Here is an 18,856-nt window from a genome sequence, read left to right as displayed (position 1 = left end):
ACTTTGAGCAACTTGGTCTAGTGGAAGGTGTCCCTGCCCATGGCAGGCAGGTTGGAACCAGATGATCTTTAAGGTCCCTTTCAACCCAAACTATTCTATGAAATACCTGAGTCTGCAGCAGCTTATGTTGTGCTACTTTACTGCCAGCAAAGAAGGTGTGAAGATGAATTCCCTTCAGGGGCTTCAGGGGCTTCAGTAGCTTAATAATTTGTGCCTGGGGGAGTGGGCAGCCAATTTCACTGCAGCAGCTGGCTGCAGGGTGGGTCTGGAGTTTGGATTGGGGTGTGCAGCTGGCAAACTCTTGGCTTTCCTGTGTCCAAAATGCATATACACTCTCCCTCTTGGGCAGGAATGGTATTTTCAATGCTCTCAGTTGTCTTTGGCTATCGGTTGCCTTCCCTGAAGTCTGTTCTTCTGCCTTAGCAATTAATGTGGTATGCAATAGGCTGAATTTATTGACTTTCATGGCCCAAGCAAAGGCCTTCTGTTTGTTTTGGATGCTGAAGATGTCTGACCAATGTGAACAAAGCATTTCTGTATTGTAGGTAACTCCTTTCCTGTAACTTTTAGCCCACACCTTTGCTTTTGATCACTGTCTCCTACAAGTGAAGGGAACATCTTTGGAGAGTAATGGGAAGATGCTGGTATTTCATATAGTAACTTGGATTCTTCAGTTTCTGCATCCTGTGTCTTTCCCTGGTACATTGGAAGCTGGGTTTGAATGACTTTTGTAGGGACCTGTCTTCTTATCCCAGTCACAAACCTTTGCTGTAGGTTGAAATTAGAAAAGCAGAAAGTTTGCATTCCTCTAAAATAATAAATTGCTTCTAGGATGTAGGTTTTCTTGTGTAACAAGCTATGCACAACATGCTTATTTTAGAGAGCCTTAGCATTTACTAATGCTGTGATTATTAAAAAAACCTTTTTCTTCAGAACTCTAGAACTTATAAGCAGGAATTCATATTATGAATGCACAGATGTTTCATGATTAGCATTCAGTTCTTGTGCTTCCCTAAGTGGTGTGTTCTTATTTCATAGAATCACAGAATCAGGTGGGTTGGAAAAGATCTCTGAGATCATCAAGTCCAACCCTTGATCCAACACCGCCATGGTTACTATATCATGGCACTAAGTGCCACATCCAGTCTCATCTTAAAAACCTCCAGGGATGGAGAATCCACCACCTCCCTGGGCAGCCCATTCCAATGTCTGATTACTCTCTCTGTAAAAAATTTCTTACTAATATCCAACCTAAACCTCCCCTGGCAGAGCTTAAGACCATGCCCTCTTGTCCTACTGCTGGTTGCCTGGGAGAAGAGACCAACCCCCACCTGGCTACAGCCTCCTTTCAGGGAGTTGTAGAGAGTGATGAGGTCTCCCCTGAGCCTCCTCTTCTCCAGGCTGAACAGCCCCAGCTCCCTCAGCCTCTCCTCAGAGGACCTGTGCTCAAGTGCCTCAAGGCACCAGCCTCATTGCTCTTCTCTGAACTCTTTTCTTGGGTCTTTTTTGCTGCAATCAACTTCTTTTTTTTTTTTTTTCTGACAAAACCTGGTGTCGTTTCAAGGAAATGCATAAAAGTGGGCTGATACCTTTTCTGGAGTAATACACCTACTGGCTGGGGTGGGTGACCAGAGTCCTTAATTGCACAGAGAGCAATTTTCAGCTCCAGTTTGGTGTCCATGATCAGCCTCTGGTTGGACATCACTGCTGAGGTGCTGGCAGTGCGCTGAAGGCACACGGCTCCACATATCTTTTGTCTTATCTGACTATGTTAATAAAATCAGTGCTGGTACTTGGGATAGACATGAAGAAATTCTAACTGCAGTCCAGACTCCTTTGTTTTAGTGTGATTTCCCATAATCAGTTAATTCTGTGTGCAGTTCTCTGGTGTTACTGGCATGATCCTTTCTGTCCTTTTCGGTTGGTAAGCAGACGCTCTCCCCGTTTGGCATCTGACAACCTCAGCAGATGGGTTCATGCTTTGTTGATGTCCCAGTTAGGCTACAGCAGAGAGATCTGCCCAGCCAGTTTGGGAGGCTTCAGCTTGCTCTGAACATGGCAAAACGGCTCCCTCACTCTGAAGGTGCTTCTTAGCAAGAGGCACAGTAGGAGTGATGGAGAAAGCAACATCAAAATAATAATTAGCCCTATTTCCTCTCTTATTATGACAGTAGGCCACTAAAAGCATTGAGCTCCTGGTGGAACATGTTGTATGAGATAGGTAAATATCATTTTAGGTTGATTTTTGTGTTTGTTTGTAAGTACCTCTGGTGTCAGTGAAAGCACAATTACTTTTTTATATATATATTACCTCCCCCCCCCCCCCCCCCCCTTAAGGATGCTGATCTTCTGGACATAGAAAGCAAACACTTTGAAGATTTGGAATTTCAGCAGCTTGAACATGAAAGCAGGTTAGATGAAGAGAAAGAGAATCTGACCCAACAGCTCCTGCATGAAGTAGCTGAATATCAGCGCAGCATTGTCAGTAGAAAGGTAAAAGCACTAATAGTCGATTAACTTGTTCTTTGTTGTTGAGTATGAAGGTAATGAAATGGCTCTACAACCTGCTCGTCTGTGGCAAACAATGCAAAATGTTCCTCTTTGAAAAAGTTTTTGAGGCAGAGCAAAGACAATAGCCCAGTGACATCCCACACAGATCAAATCATTCACTTCTCCAAAAGAAAGTAAATCGACAACATTTCCTGCCCTGTTTGTATATTTGCACATGAAAATCAAACCCTTTAATTTGCTACAAAAAAGCACCAAAGCATATTTTTTTCTTCTTTAAGAAAAGAGATTTGTACACTCTGGACAAAACTACAGTTATTTTAGGCTTGTTAGTTGATGTTAAATGATTTTGTTAAAATAATAATAGAACATCAACGGTGAACTCTCATGAATTGGATCCTTGATGCAGGTTGTTTTGTACTTTGAAAATGAAACATAAATTGTGATTATTTTCTTTTTATGTTAGGAAAAGATTTCTGCTCTCAAAAAACAGGCCAATCATATTGTCCAACAAGCACAAAGAGAACAAGATCATTTTGTAAAAGAGAAAAACAACTTAATAATGATGCTGCAAAGGGTAAGTATTTATTGTCTTTCAAACATTTTTAGCATGTAGTAAAAGAGCATTTCATAGAATAAAAGAATGTAGAGCACAAGTAAAGCATCAGTTCTGCAAAAGCTAACAAGTTGGTGTAATGTGAGACAAGGTTTATATCCATTCACCTTAAAAAAAAAAAAAGAAATCTTTTGCAATTAATCAGCAGATTTCTTAAGAGAAAATGCTAGTGTCATTAGGTAATTAAAAGGGTTTTAGAGGTGCCCCCTTTTCAGAGGGCTCAACCTGAGAACTCAACTTCACCTGGATGCTGAAGCTAGAAGCTTGTGCTCCCTGTGTGGCTGCTGGAACTGTGCAGGTTGTAATATTGGCTTGTAATCGCCTATACTTAGGCCACAAGACAAGCTCCTTAACATCAGTTAACAGCTGGGTAATAAGAAGCTGGTGTGAACCCTTTGCATCCATTTTATGTTTTGCTTTTAAGTATGAGAAAAATCACATTAGTTTACTGAGCACAATCATCATTTCCAAAATGTTGAAGGAACACTTATTTGGTTTGGCTGGGCTGTGGTTATTAAATAAAATATTCCACTAACTTTTCCTTCTGCACCTCCATTTTTTGTTCAGTTCTACTCTAAATGGATGAAGCTAAAACTCTGCTGTGCAGTTTCAGCCTTCCATCCCAGTGTGTTTCTTCATACAGTTAAGAAAATGACTAGCATTTATTTTTTGCTTACAAAACTGTTGGCATTTAACATGAAATGTCTGGTTTCAACAGGAAAAAGAAAATCTCTGTAATCTGGAAAAGAAATATTCCACACTTTCCGGAGGAAAGGGATTTCCTGTCAGTCCCAATAGTCTAAAAGAGGTAAAGACTTTCACTGTCTTTGACATTACCATAAGTAACTTCTAATAATGCTTCATACAAAAGCACTTTAGTATTTAGTGAAGTCCTAGTCATCACATCTTTCCAAAGTAATTTCATACAATTTCAGGTTTTTTAAGTTATTGATGGAAGTCCAGATGAATGAGTGAGCAAAAATAGCTTCTCTTGACAGTCTTCCAGATATGACTGGTATTGCCTTAATCTCTTGCCTTGGAAAATTGGTTGTTTTTATGTGTGGAGTGTGTGTGTATGTCTAATTTTCTCAAAATAGACAATTAAACCTCATTGAAATGAAGAAGAATGAGTCTGGGAATAACTCTGTTCAAGTACAAATACAGTTCAGTCTTATTTTTGCACTGTAGATTTTATCATTGCATCCCCTCCCCTATTCTAAGGCTCTGCATTAAAGCATGACAAATGTACATTCTGTTCTTTTCAAAAAGCACTAAATTGAAGACTTCAGGCTATTGTTGTTGTATACCTATTGAGATATTTATTTATCTTTTCCTAATAGCTAGAGTAAGTGGAAAATTTAGCATTTAAAATACACTGACAGTTATTTATGGCTGCATCATTAACTTCTGCTTAAGAGGACTGACTGGACTTGCTGGATCTGCTTGTATCAAAGCCCTGAACAAGGTCTGCCACATCTAATGATGTAGGTGTCACTGTGGGAAGTTGGGCTGTTGAAGTCTAAAGCACCCATGTGTCCTTTCAGCACCTGGGAATTGGGATCTTGCTATGTGGTCTCCAAGTTCCTGGTGTGCAGTTTCACATGCCAGTGGGGCTGAGCACTGTTCCCTGCTGCAAGCCATGTTGCAGATGCTTAGACTTCCAGTGCCCTAGGGTGTGTTCTGACCTGGACATCTGATTTCCCACCAGGACATCTGGCTAGTCTAAGCTTCTTTTTTTTTTTTTCTTTTAGAGATGGATCTGTTCATTCTCTTACTAGAGTGGGTGCTATCTCTGTGTTTTGTTCTTCATATCCACATAATGGCTTGTTTAATCACATATTTCAAAATGCAACTACGTTAAGTGCGCCTACACTCTTTAATGAAATGGATTATTCAGTGGTGTCATTTTGTTCACTGCAGTGAAGTCAGTTAGGACTTACTCCAAGGCAAATAAGAGAAGGAACAGCATGAGTTATCTGTTTCATCCTCAGTGTTCCCATAGGTTCTGTGTTATAAAAGAAATGCCTTTCTTTGCCAGGTGTTGTGTTTATCTCAGTCCAGTTTAACTTTTATCTGGCTGTTCTGGCACTTTAAAAATCAAGCACCAAATGGCACACAGGCTTAAACAGTCTGCTGGCACACAGCAGTTAATCTCACCATGCAGTTGCTCACGCATCAGTCAAGTCTGTGCTCCAGCGTTTCCCAGGCCCTCTTCACCAAAGTACCCATTTGTAACTCCTCCATCCATTGTGAAGCTTACTCCCTTTCTGCAAAGCAAGGAAGTAACATGGCCTTACATAAGGAGGCAGGATGCTTATCCTAGTACTTAAATAAGCACAGAAAATCAATGCTGTTTAAAAGTTCAGCATTGACAAAATTACTTGGATGACTAATCTGACCTGAAACCATTTATTTATCTAATGTAATAGGGGCCTGAGCTAATGAACAGCACAGTCATTTGTTCTTTACTTTGTCTTTTATCCTCATGATGAATCCTCGTTGGCATTGTAAGTCAGAAGTGAATGTTTTTCATACAGTGGTGACAGTGCTTTTGTCTTTAAAAATGAACACAATATTGTATCCATAGACTTGCTGAGCTTTGGTTATTGCTACTATGAGATGATTAAGCAAGTTTTATGTTAATTCATACTGGACTCTATTTTACTGTAGTCACATGTTTTGAGAGATAAACTTTAGTATCTTACCCAGTTTCCTCATTTAATAGATCATGACATAATATCAGCATTAAGATTTGCCTCCTATTTGTGTAGTGCTGTGTTCACTGTATGATACCTTATCTTCCAGAATTGTCTTATCTGCTTGAGATAACTGATAAAATACATTGAGAATTATGCCAACAGATAGCAATGCTGGTATTTTTTTCAACTTGCCTTCTATGATCATTGCTAAATTTAGGCATTTTTAAAAAGAAGAAAATGCTATAGTAGTCTGTGGCTTCTCTTACTGAACTGCTGAAGTAGACATACTGGTACGACACTGTGTTGGCACAGGAATAGAAACATAGTCCCTTCAACACATTCTCAATGTGAAAGCAGCTTACCCTCTTGATTTAAAAAATAAGCATATTTCTATCTCATCTTTATGACATTGCTTCAGCAGTCATTTATCCTTCCTTTTGTATAGCCTTGTTGGATAAGAAATTATGACATTTGACTTTGTTCAGCCTGGAATCCTATACACAATGGATTAGAATCCATATTTTATTTTCTAAATAACATTTTTTCAGCTAACACCAAAACATATCCATTAATTCTCTTTTGCCAAAATCTGCCTGCATACATCTTCTCTGCAAGCAGCAGCACACTCTGATGTCCCTGCCATCCCTCACTCCATCACGTCCTGTATGACTGTTAATTAAAAAAAAAAAAAAGAAGCAAATTGTAATGGCTACAGGGCTGACAATAACAGCATCTTAACTGAGTCTTCTGGTAAGATATAAAAGTCAGAAGTATCTTCCAGACAATGCAACTGAAAGATATTGTGTTAGCATAATTTAAGGGATGGCTTGTCCTTATGTAAGTTCCTCCCAGTTTCATTAATCATTTGATTTACTCAAATTAGCTTAGTAGGTAGGCAAGAAACACATCAGGCTATTTTATTTAAACATGGACAAAAAAATTAGGATATAAAAATAAGATTTGTTCTTCCTTTTCCCCCAATTTGCTTTCCTGAGAAAGAGCTACATAATTGCTGATGGAATGGGTATTTACATTTAGTAAAATCTTTTGGACACTTAAAGTACATTTGGGTTTTGATTACACAAATGTTTTTGAAAATAAATTAAGGACAATTTTCGGAATCCAAGTATTTAACGCTTAAAAAGCTTGATGCTAATTTTATTTTAGTTGTGATTAAGTATTTAATTGATAACAAATATTTGGCTGTATCACTCTAAACTAACTTTCATTGTACTGGATACATTAATACTCTTGCACGTCTTTTGGCTTTTGCTCCTTTTAACTTCTGAATTCCTCCTTTTAGGGCTATATCAGTGTAAGTGAAATTAGTGAGCTGTATGGCAATTCCACGAATATATCCCCTTCCACTCAGACCCCCACAGATGCTGAAGCAGTTGCCACTGAGCCTTCCACGGCTGTGCTGACGAGCCAGCCACAAAATAAAGAGGTTTGTTTGAGAGACATTTCCCTTTGTTTGCATTGTTTTTTCATGAGTGCCTTTTTATTTTATTTATTTTTCATTTTTTGGTAATTAAACATGTAACAAATTGACCTCGAAGGCAAACTGCTATATGGCAGTTACCAGGTCAGGTAACAGGTTTAATAGTAAAGCTGAAGGACTGTTCCAGTTGTAAAGTGTCTTTGATGAGATAGATGGAACTGAAGGTCAAAAAACCTTAATCCTTATGACCCAAGCAGCACTAAATGACAGTCTTTGCCTGTCAAACACAAAACATCTTTGGGAAACGGTCTTTGGACAAGCTTAATGATGACTGGATCAGTGATGCTCAGGTGTTCTTTTGGTATGTTTTGCAGCCTCTTCTTGTTTTGTTTTTTTCCCTGTAAGGTGGTAGAAGTATATCTCGAATATTTGTGGGAGATGGGTAGCTTCTACCTATCTTAGCTATTCCATGCAGTCTGTCCAGTCTGTCTTCTAGCTTACTCTCCTTTCCTCAGTCTTTGTGATGTTTTTGGCTTTGTAATGACCATAGCGAATTTTTAATAAATCCCCTTTTAAAGGAATGGAATAACCTTACAATTGTAAAGCCACCTACCTTTATGTTGCAATAAGGCTGCAACTGGTTTAGAATTTGGCATTTCTGTGCTGCTTCTCTTAGCTCAGTATGCCTTGGGAGTTGCAATACAACACATGTCCTTTCCTGCTAAACACTGCAACAAACACAGTGCTAGAACTGCAGCTTGTATGTGCCGTATCTTTTGAGAAATTCCAAAAAGAAAACTCTGTGTGTAATTTCTCTTTTTTCTATAAAGCTAAGATCACCTCTCTGTTCTGGATTTGTGTTTCCTCACTCTCTTTCTCCTCGCTCTATTGCTCAACTTCCATCAGTCCATTGGCCTGAGGTCATGGCTACTCATGTAGATCCTATTCCTTTATCTGATACACCTCCACCTCTGCCAGCTAAGAAACACCGCAGGCAACAACAGGTAACAGATTCAAAGATGGTAACTTGGGATTATTTTGTTTTGTTTGCTTTTCTTGTGGTGGCCATGAAGTTGATTTACATATGAGGTTTTGAGAGTAATATGATAGAACATGAGTTGATCGTGCTTGCAGAGTGTTGCACTTAAAGGCAAAAATCATTAAGGCAAAAATAACTTAAAAATAAACACAGTGTATTTTAGAATATTACTGAACAAAATTTCTCCTTATATGAACAATGCAGAGGCAAATACTAATATTTAAGAACCACTGTTACTGTCAGAGGACTTGCAACAATAAAGTTCATTGCCTATATTTGAAATCCTAAATTAATTTTTCATATACATTTGGACAATGCCTTTCAAAAACTGTATTGGTTTTAAGCCACCAATTCATTAGAATAACTTGTAAATAAAACTTTTTCTTTGTAATTGGGTTCTACTTGTATGCTAGACTTGAATTTTTAAAACAAAAGGTACAGGGACATGTAACTTGTAAATAAAACTTTTTCTTTGTAATTGGGTTCTACTTGTATGCTAGACTTGAATTTTTAAAACAAAAGGTACAGGGACATGTACACAAAATGTGCACGTGAATTTAATGTGGTTTTTTTTAATCAGTATTCTTTTAATGTGATATTTGTAAAACTCCTGGAAAGTGTTGTGAAGTGGGATGTACTCTGTATTTTAGATTTTGCTCTTTCCAGGCTTCTGCCTTCAGTATTTTCCGTATAGAGCATAACTGAGCAAGGACGTCAATTCATTTTGTCAAAACTGTAACAAATTGCATTTGAAGCATTTCAGAAATCTGGAAGAGCGCAAGAAGCAGCACAGGGAATGCACGTACATGAGCGATACTTTACCTCGCAAGAAAACGCCTCCGTCTGTGTCACCGCACTTCAATAGCGCCACGCTGGGACGGAACACCGCATCCAAAGTACGTGGCTGCTGTTTATAGCCTTCCAGCATCTGTATAAAACCTGTATCCTGTTACAGGGTAGGTTGGGTCGTGCTGTAAGCATTAGGTAATCCCCCAAATTCACATCTCAAATTACTTTGAAAGAACTTCAGGTTTATTAACATATAGGAGTGTACGCAAAGCCTTCTGCCGCGGTCCGAAGGGGGGACGGGACCGTGGCACAGCACGGGTCAGGGACACAAGGGAGGGTGCAAGTAGCATCCTTTATTCACGTGTGCACGTGGTCTTTTATCAGCTTGGGAAGGGAAAGGGCCAGAACATAGGGTGGAGCATGAGAGAGACAACCGGGGGACAAACCAGGATAGGTTTGTCCTATCCTGGGCAAAAGGGGGAGGAGCGGGGGAAGCAGGGAGCAGGCAAACTCATGGCAAGCCTGGGCATGTCCAGGCTGTGCACTGTGTAGTGTGAATACAATGAAACCACATAATAACAGTAAAGTCCATATAATAACTGTAAGGTCCATGTAATAAAATCCTGTCAATTGCTGTATGTTTTTCTCCACGCCTGGAACTGTTCCCATCACAGCCTTCCATTCTTCCAGCCATTATTCCAGCCTGTGGAAATGCTGTGCTGTAGTGCAGTAATCATAAATGCATGATTTCTATCTCAAGGATTGTATTTTCAGGCTAGTTTAAATTGATTCTAGGGACACAACGTGTTGCTTTCTTTCCTACCTAAGGTCTTTAAATGGTAAAGATAAGGTTATGTATAAAGTGAAATAATCTTCATTTGTAAATGAGCAAACAGCAGGAAGGTGGAGATACTACTTTGAAAACATGTTGATACCCATGACAAGGCAAGTTGCTGATACAAAAAAAAGTCTCGTAATGTAGTTTTAAGCATATATGTACAATATTTCCTGCAGGGACATTTACCATTGGGACAAAGCAACAGCTGTGGCAGCGTACTTCCTCACTGCCTGGCAACCATGACCAAAGAGTCAGAGTCAAGAAGGATGCACAAAGGTAAGACCTTTTTATTTGATTCATTTCTATTTAAAGTTAGTGTTCAATTTTTCAGGAAATAAGCCTGAAACTGGTGTTATTATAATCAACAGATATGTAAAATAAATCTACTTCTTGGTGAAAAAAACAATTTCTAAGTGTAATTTTTTTAATAGGCAAAATAAGATATTAATATTATGATGTAGGTGCATGTGTAGATTTGAAGTACATGGTAACCAAATATAATCCAGTAAAGAAGAAAAGTATATTGAAAAATACACATTGTGCTAATTGGGTAATTTTTCTGAATGATTTTGAGGCAGTATATTACATGTTGGGGTTTTTTTCCTTTTTTTTTTTTTAATGTGATCTTAAAAATTGTTTTTCACAGGCATATATTTTTGCCTGCATAAATTCCTCAGACAGGGAATTGAGAAGCTATGACTATGGTACTGTAAGTGTTCTTAAATATTTGGGCCACAAAATAGGAAGGGAGAGATATGTTCCATTGTGGATAGATGGCTGAGTTTTGTAATAGGGACACGGCAATTCTGGATCCAAAAGCAAGTTACATCTCTGAAAGATGATCTCGCAGGCTATAGGATTCTGTGTCTGTTTTTTGTTGACTTGAGTCAATACACTTATTTTCTGCTTTAATAAGATAGATTATTCATAAGTGTCCCATCTTCAAATGGAGTCACTCCTCAGTGCTATCTCTCCATTTATTTTCTTTCCAGCATCTGCACTGCTGTTATGGGTATTAGCGCAAGAGGCCCTTATGTAGAATTGCACTGACTAAGGCTGAGCTGAGATAGGATCCATCCCGTTGTTATAGGACTTGTCAGAGCTAGCAGCTGTTAAAGGTCAAAGCAGATGATTGATGTTAGTCATAAGCACCAAGATGACTCAATACAGGGATAGAACAAGCATGCTGAGAAAGGATCATGACCTAATACATCCCCTTTGTAGAGCTGATATAGTTTTGATCTGTTGGTTTTGAGCTTTAGTTGTGCAGCAGGCCTTCTACAAACCTACTGTGTTGTAGCTAACTTACCTTGAGGTATTTTAGATGCAATACAAAAAGAGCTTCATGCTCAGCTTCAAAATCACGTGTGTGCAAGAGTGGAATATCGTTGGTATGTTTTTTCAGTTTGAAAATCAATTAGAATGTCTTGGCTAAACTTTGACAAGAGATCATGTTTAAAATTGGAAATACTTCTGTAAAGTGGCTGCAAAAGCGCATTAGGGTGTGACCTAAAACATGATTACAAAGTGTTACCAAACCTAACACAGGCAAGGAGTTTTAAAAATAAATCAGTTTTAATATTTAATTTTTTGTCACTGTGCAACTAAGGCAATCTACGAGTAGGGTCAGATTTCTTGTCACAAGAGTGAGAAAGAGAGAAACCTCATGAATCAAAATTGAATATGGCAGAAGGGAAGCAGGGGAGAATGAGAGAGATGTATTCATTAAGGCACTTGGCACAGCGCTTTTCATATGCCATTGAGGAATCATGTGCTATACTGCTTCTCATACTAGGTGACCATTATGCTTTGAAAGATCCAACAGTTGGAATGGAAATAGTAAATTATGAAGAGAGCCTTAAGGGATTAATTTGTTACTGGGAAAGAGGACGGTTCTAGATATCCTTTTCTGAAACATCAGCTTTACCAAAGGGAAATAATGCTGCTGACAGGTGCTTTATTTGAACTGTCACAGGATTTGCAAAGTAAGAGAGTTGTAACAGGAAGGATAGAGGAACACGAGGATTGTTTGTGTCCTCTTAGTAGTTAGTGAAGGGTTTATTTCCTTTATGTTCAACATAGAGCTCCCTGAATTTATTGCTACTGGAGGAACTTGAAGAGTGTAACTGCTTTTGCACTGAAGTGCCACGTTTGTAGGTTGGGGAAAGCTCCTCTGATGGGGTAACGCACCACAGAAGTGTTTGCAGGGCTCTTTCTGCCCTGCAGGACAAAACTTGGCAAGGACAGAGATGTCCAAATCAGGTGGCTGGAGCCAGATTTCTATCCAGTATTTCTATCCAGCTATACAGAAGGGCAAGACAAACAGTCTTCAGGCACCTTTCATTCAGCATTATGGGCATAGCCTTAATAAATGTCAGGGTTTGAGCAGGGAAGGGACTGAGTTTCCCCTAGCACTTCATACCCATGCTTAGCACACAGAGGGAAAGTAAACTTTCTTCAAGATCACAAGTAAAGAAAGTGCATTTCTGTGGAATGGTGAGATTTGGGTAATGTTCTGAACACAATGTGCTATTTAAACCACACACCACACAGTACAACTGAAATGGAATACCACTGTTCATTAAAATTCTAAAATCTTACCTGTCTTTCACTAAAATCAGTGCAACTTGTCTGAGTAACTAGGATGAATTTCAGCAGGCTCCCTTAAATACATCATTGAAAACCAAGCCAAGTGCCATGTCAGCGGACATACTTGGAGAAGTTTTCTTATTCTATCACTGAATGACAAATGTTTATAATAAATACAGTGTATTTATTACAAAACCATTCTTGAGGCAGGTCAGATTTACCTTTTCAGACTGCGAATATTTTTGAGGAATAAGATTTGCTATCAAATCAGTGGAACTCTGCAAATGTATAGGGACTGATTATACTGATAAATATGAGCTCGCTTTTGTTCCTGCTCCAGAAATTAGTTGTTCACCTAAAAAAGGTGATGAATAGATAAAGTGGTCTCTACCTGTCATTGAACCAGTGCTTGCTTTCCTTAGGTCTGTTTTCCCACTTGACAGGTTTTTCAGTCCGTCAGTTTTCTGTGTTCAGGATGATCTATTGCAAATGACACGGGAATCTTGGCTTCTCGATGCCTTGAGCATAGAGCTGCACCCAGTGCCTTGGATCTGGGGGTACTTGGCTCAGTGGAGAGCCAGGGTCTCATGTGTTAAATGCCACTTCATCCTCTCACTCTGGAGCCCTGGATATCATGCAGTGGCCCACAAACTGCTATCCAAAGAGGATGGTGCGGTCCTGAAGTGGTATTAGTAGCTCCCTGTGTTCCTTAGGGCTTGATAACATTGAGCAAACTTCTAGACCAGATGTTTTTGGGGGTGTGTATAGATCTGAAAACAAGTATAGTCGACGCTGGCTGGAGGAAGTGGCAGCTCAGCTAGTTTTAAGATATTTTCTTAGTGTTATCACTAAACTAGTCATGGTCTGAAATAAGTCTCCTCTAATATGCTTTCTCCAGTTTTTCTTCTTTCAGTCCAAGAAGGTAAACATAAAACTCTGAGATGAAAAAACGAAAATTAAAAGTGAATTAAGGAAATGAAGAACAGCCCCTTAAGTTTGAACGTGAATTTCAATTTCGTTTTCCTTATGCAGGAACAAGTAATATCTATGAATAAATTTTAGTCTGAATGCAGTAGGAAATAATTTCATAGATTTTTAAGTACCAAATTGTCTTTATTCCAGGATTACCAAAACTGTGTTTAGTCAGTCATGTGAGTTCAAGAATTGTTATTGAAAGAAAAGGTCACTGTCAGTAATCATAGCCTGAGTTAAGAGCAACTTATAAATTGTTTCAGAGGATGCATATTGGTTATAAATCTTTAGTGGAAAAGCTGTTTCTTAGCTGCCACTCATGAGGTATTTTTGAAGCACTGTATTTATAAATTCACCTCCTGTGTACATGCCTTTGTAACCAAACCACATGCAAAAAAAAAAAGAATGAAGAAGCTGCTGTTTGGTACAAGCTAGAGACCTCACACTGCACAGATTGAGACTTGGCCACAGGGAGCTCCCATGGAGCACGGGGTGCCAGAAGCCTGCACAAGGACAGGCAGGAGTGAGGAGGGAGAGTTAGCCAGTTCAGTCCCATTGACTGCAGGATTGACTCCAGAAGGGAAAAGGGAATGGCTAGCTGGGATTTAAGGTGTAAGACCAGACATAGCACTGGGAACAAAGCTGTTGGGACAGGGAAGTGAGGTACCAGCAAGATGATTATTTGTATTCTTTCTAAGCTCTATAGAAAAAACAGTATACTGCAGGCAAGGGATATTTGTACAAACAAATTATAAGCTTTTCAAAGCAGTTTGCCTTTTGTTGTTGTTGTTGTTGTTGTTTGTCTGTTTTTCACTCTTTTTCTTACCAAACTCAGGAAAAGCCAGAAAAGGTATGAAACAACCCTTTACCTGGCTTTATCTACTGTGTCATGTTTTTGCAAAAGTACCAATTGCATCAGCACTGTCAAGTAGTTCCCAAAATATTGCAAAACTTTTAAATAATCGTTAAATAATGATAGCACTTCAAAAATTCTTTTCTTTGTGCTGTCAAATAACCTATCACAACAAAACTTCTGATTTATGCTAATATCTGCAGAGCTATGGCTTTGCACAGGCCTAATTTTTCTTCTTTGCTCATAGCAAGTAGAGCAGAAAATTTAGAAATCTTTGCAGCTCTATGGGTGAAGATGACAAGGTAGACAGACTTGGGCTTCCTACTTTGGCATGTTTCCACACAACAAATGTATCTTGACATGTTAATGTCAGTCTTTAAAAAAAAAAAAGAAAAAGAAGGGGGAAAGAAGGAAGAATAGAAATTAAAGAAAAAGAAAATGTAATGGGATCTTTTGCATGAAATACTGGTGGGTTTTTTACATACTTGACAGTGCCACTTTCAATAATAGCTTTCACCTTTATTTCTACCCGCACAAGAATTTTGTGGTGGTATACCTGGTTTTTGTGATTCTGCAGTAACTCCTTTGGAATATTTGGCTTTAATGATATGGCTTTATGGATATTTGCAATATTTTGCTCAACAGTATGGCTGTTAACACAGTTAAGTTTACTGTTTTACTACAGAGCAATGGATTTCTGTAATAAAGCCAATGCAGCAAGAAACATTTTAGCTTTCGTATCAGATTAGACTTCGCTGGTCTAAGACAAATCTTGTCTTGTGGGAAAATTTTAGTTAAGTGCTGGATCTTACAAGGAGTCTAATATTTTTAAGTGCATGTTGTGTGAATAGGCACCCGAGCAGTTAATAATTCCTTAAAGAACAGATGGTGCCTGCCCGCTGTGTAAGTGTGGCTGTAAAGGAGGCAGGTTGGTGTCGGTGCTCAGCTCATCCTGAGCTTTGAGCTGCCTGTTGCTTACAGCATGAAGATAAAAGGAGAACACTGAGTTATGCTTTTTTTTTCTGTGAATGAGTCTCATTTTTTGCAACGAACAAATGTGTGTTTCTTACAGTGTTCATTTACATTTGCATGAGTACAAAAATTTAAGTGAAAAAATGTTTGACTTAAAAATGGGCTCTTTATCTTAATGGAAAGTTGACTCCTTTAGGAGGGTGTAGAACTGCTATGCTTCTCTATGCCTTTTAGATGGATTTATTTTTCAGTGAAATATAAGATGTGGAATTAAGATTTCTGAATAGGCAAGGTTTTGCAGAGAGCTCAATAGAAAAACATGCATTTGAATAAAGTTCTTGCAGTAATTTATTTTTTTTCTCTTTCCCTAATGAATAATTGATAACCATTTCACAGGAGCAATTAGTCATTCCAAAGGTTTGCGTATGAAAGGTAATTGCTTATCTGCAATAACAGCAGCATCTGCCAAAATAATGGGGGGAAAAAACAAACTGCACATATGAATCAGTAACACCTGTGTTATTTATGGCTGCTGAGGTGTGTTTGTGTTCCCTTTGTCTCTTTTACTAATCGATTCAACTGAACTTTTATTGAAATTTAGTGTTCTTTTAAATGGCAAATAAAGTCCCATTAGTTCCTTAGAAACCAGCTTTAACTGCGAGAAACCTTTGTACTGTACAAAGGGAAGTGAGGAGGAAACAATCTGCCGTGAAAGTGCTTGTAGGGCACAATTTCTTTAATAATGTGCTTTAATTATTCAGCTGCAGACACACTTCTCAGATACCTGCAGCTGTTGTCTCTCTGAACTGGGACTCTCCCCAGTCTGGCATGGCAAAAAATACCAGAGAGTAACCTTGTATGTGCAGATAGAGAAAAAAGACAGGAAAATATTCCCACTTCAAGCATGTTTTCCTAACATCAGTGTCTCAATAGTGTCTAGTAAACATTTTTATCTGGACCTTGCTGCATTTCTACAGTTGTCTGCATTTCTCCTGTGTCTCTTTATCTTAAATATGTGGAATGTCAGTGGCTGCCTTCCTGTACAAATGGGAGATTTTCATGTAGTCTGTCAGTCCTTTCTAATCCCCGTCTCCGCCAGCAGCTCAGAATTTGGGTCAGGAATGTGCAGAGAATATTATAAACCTGACTGAGTATCAGAACTGTGAGAAAGTCTCACTTCTTCCATTCACCGAAGGAAAAGATGAGCAGTTCAGTTGGATTTGTAATCACGTAGATTAAACAGCCCTTAAAAGGGCACTGTGGAATACTTCAGCAGTTAAATTGACAACTGTCATTATACTCTCCTCTTCATCAGGCAAGCTCAACAACCTCTCTGTAAGTCTGTATAAATACTGCTGCAACATATTGAAAGAGCAATGGAGACATGAGATAAAAATAATTCTGAAGAAACATTTTCAAAGGACACATAGCCAAATAAAATTCCCTGTGTTCAAGAAGTATGGCTTTTCAGAAAAAATGATTTTGTGGAAAAATCATGATTGTGTGGATAAAGAATGTAACCATTGCGTAAACCTGATTTTTCTTTACAGTCATTGAGCTATAAGGATCTGCTTCAGTCATGTAGGGTGAACTGCAGTTTCAAAACTCCAGGAAAGTACTTCTACACTAATAACTACAGTGATGTGACAAGCAGCCTGTATTATTTCAGCTGAAACTAAAACTTCAACTTGCAGTTACCAGAAGGCAAAGTTTCCCAAACAGACAAAAAATAACCCACATTCAATAAAATCAATCAGAAAAGTACTCAAGACCCATTTTTTTTTTTGCCTAATTTAATCAGTGTCAGTTCTCCTAGATCCCTGAGTTTAACTGCCTTACTTTCCAGATTAGGCTTAATTTTCACTTTAAAATGAAAGTTTTAAAATTTTAATTTTAAAATGAAAATTTTATTCGTTCAAATTAGATTTTCATCATACACATAGAAGAATATTTATCGACAAGTCAGCAGTATACTAATCTGCATATATTTGCATACACCATAGATTAAAACAGGTATTTAAAGCTTTTATTTCAGTTATGATTAACTTGTGAAATTAACTGTAATATTGTAGCACCTTGGCCACAGTGCAGTTAAGACCGAGGTGATGTTCAAAATGCTTGTGCTGCTAACAAGTTACGTTCCAGTCACAAAATTTTTGTGTAAAACAAAGGTTTTCTCTGTACTTTATAGGGTATAACCATCAGCGCATGTGTGAAAACCAAAGGCAGAAGTCTCCTGAATTCTACAGCAGAACAGCATCCGAATCCAATGTGTATTTGAATAGTTTCCATTACCCAGACCGTAGCTACAGGGACCATGCCTTCGATACATTAAGCTTAGACAGTTCCGACAGTATGGAGACAAGCATATCAGCATGCTCACCAGATAACATTTCCAGGTAAACCATCTTTCTTTCTGAGCTTGTAATGTCACAGGGTCATAATGAAAAAAGAGAATAGGCACATGTTGATACTATGGTAGTGTGAATGCTGCTAACTGGTTAAGAAAATAGAAGATCACTAGACAGGCATAATAGTTGTGTAGCATCTCATAATCAGGTTTAACTACATCTCACCTGTTTATTTGAAGATGCAAAATAAAAATATGGAAATGTTAAGTGATAATGTTGAAGCTTACAGAGATATCCTTACAGTGCTTCCTCCCCTGGTCACTATAGGGAAGGAATTTCCTCTGATAGGAAATTTCTCAGACATGCTGTCAGTGATGTACACTTGTTCCATAAGTCCAACATGTTAACTTACTAGATGCTTAAGATGAAACACTTAGGGCTCCTCCAGGAGTCTTTTTTGCCCTCTCCCTCTTCTGGGTCAGTAAAAACGAAGAGATGGCACTGAAAGGTTTAGAGCCCTTGGCTGCTTTTCTCCTCCTCAGATGCCACTCCTCAGATCAAAGGAACATCCACGATCTGTGTTAAAAGTCCAGCCGAGTCTCAAAATTGTGTGCGAACAATTTCCTTCTGACAGTCTGGTTTTCATTTCTGACAGTATGGTAGTGCTTTCATTCATCCTCACAGTCCTGCCCCAGCAGTTTCACAAGCATAAGTGGAGGCTGATAATTAAGTACAGCCTTGTCACAGCATTATGAATCCCTTGTGAACACAAGGACAGCTTTTTTTGGCTAGCATGTTGTGTTTTGTACAGCATCTGTTTCCTTTGACAGGGAAGCCCCCTGATTTCCCCTTGTAGTCTTTATCACTGTAATGTTAAGTGCTTCATAAAATAGCAGTGGCATTCATTCTGCTGGCTTCTTTGTTTGGGTTTTTTTGGGTTGGTTGGTGCTGGGTTTGGTTTTTTTAAAGTAAAAACATTAGGACTCAAGTTTTGAGCATTTCTGTTTTAAATAGATACAGTCAGCCAGTTTCTGATAGCTGGAGATAGGCTGGGAATTAACTATCTATGCAGTGATCTAATGTGGCAGTGCTATGAGATCTGTGTCCCTGAGACTTGTTGCTCTGACCATTTTGGAGGAGGATGGGGTGTGTCTGAGCTACATCAGGACCATTTTGTACACGCAATCTC

At 38.6% G+C, this 18,856-nt stretch overlaps 1 protein-coding gene across 5 annotated transcripts in view; it reads left to right on the top strand.

Annotated features, from left to right (window-relative positions):
- PHLDB2 (pleckstrin homology like domain family B member 2) overlaps nucleotides 1–18,856 on the top strand; it is a 67,843-nt gene that overhangs the window by 39,124 nt on the left and 9,863 nt on the right. For 2 of the 5 annotated variants that reach the window (XM_027744154.2, XM_027744152.2), the window contains 8 exons: nucleotides 2,338–2,493; nucleotides 2,975–3,085; nucleotides 3,843–3,932; nucleotides 7,127–7,270; nucleotides 8,095–8,268; nucleotides 9,059–9,199; nucleotides 10,107–10,206; nucleotides 17,508–17,715. In XM_027744154.2, the coding sequence (XP_027599955.2) occupies nucleotides 2,338–2,493; nucleotides 2,975–3,085; nucleotides 3,843–3,932; nucleotides 7,127–7,270; nucleotides 8,095–8,268; nucleotides 9,059–9,199; nucleotides 10,107–10,206; nucleotides 17,508–17,715 (1,124 nt within the window). The remainder of the gene's footprint in view (nucleotides 1–2,337; nucleotides 2,494–2,974; nucleotides 3,086–3,842; nucleotides 3,933–7,126; nucleotides 7,271–8,094; nucleotides 8,269–9,058; nucleotides 9,200–10,106; nucleotides 10,207–17,507; nucleotides 17,716–18,856) is intronic. The other 3 variants (XM_027744156.2, XM_027744155.2, XM_027744157.2) reach the window with 2 other exon arrangements.

The sequence above is a fragment of the Pipra filicauda genome, unplaced genomic scaffold (genome assembly GCF_003945595.2).
Source record: "Pipra filicauda isolate LSUMZ 115617 unplaced genomic scaffold, ASM394559v2 scaffold179_size1759329_pilon, whole genome shotgun sequence".
In the NCBI taxonomy this organism is placed as follows: domain Eukaryota; kingdom Metazoa; phylum Chordata; class Aves; order Passeriformes; family Pipridae; genus Pipra; species Pipra filicauda.
Note: the sequence above shows the minus strand (reverse complement) of the source record. Positions and strands in the feature narration are given on the sequence as shown.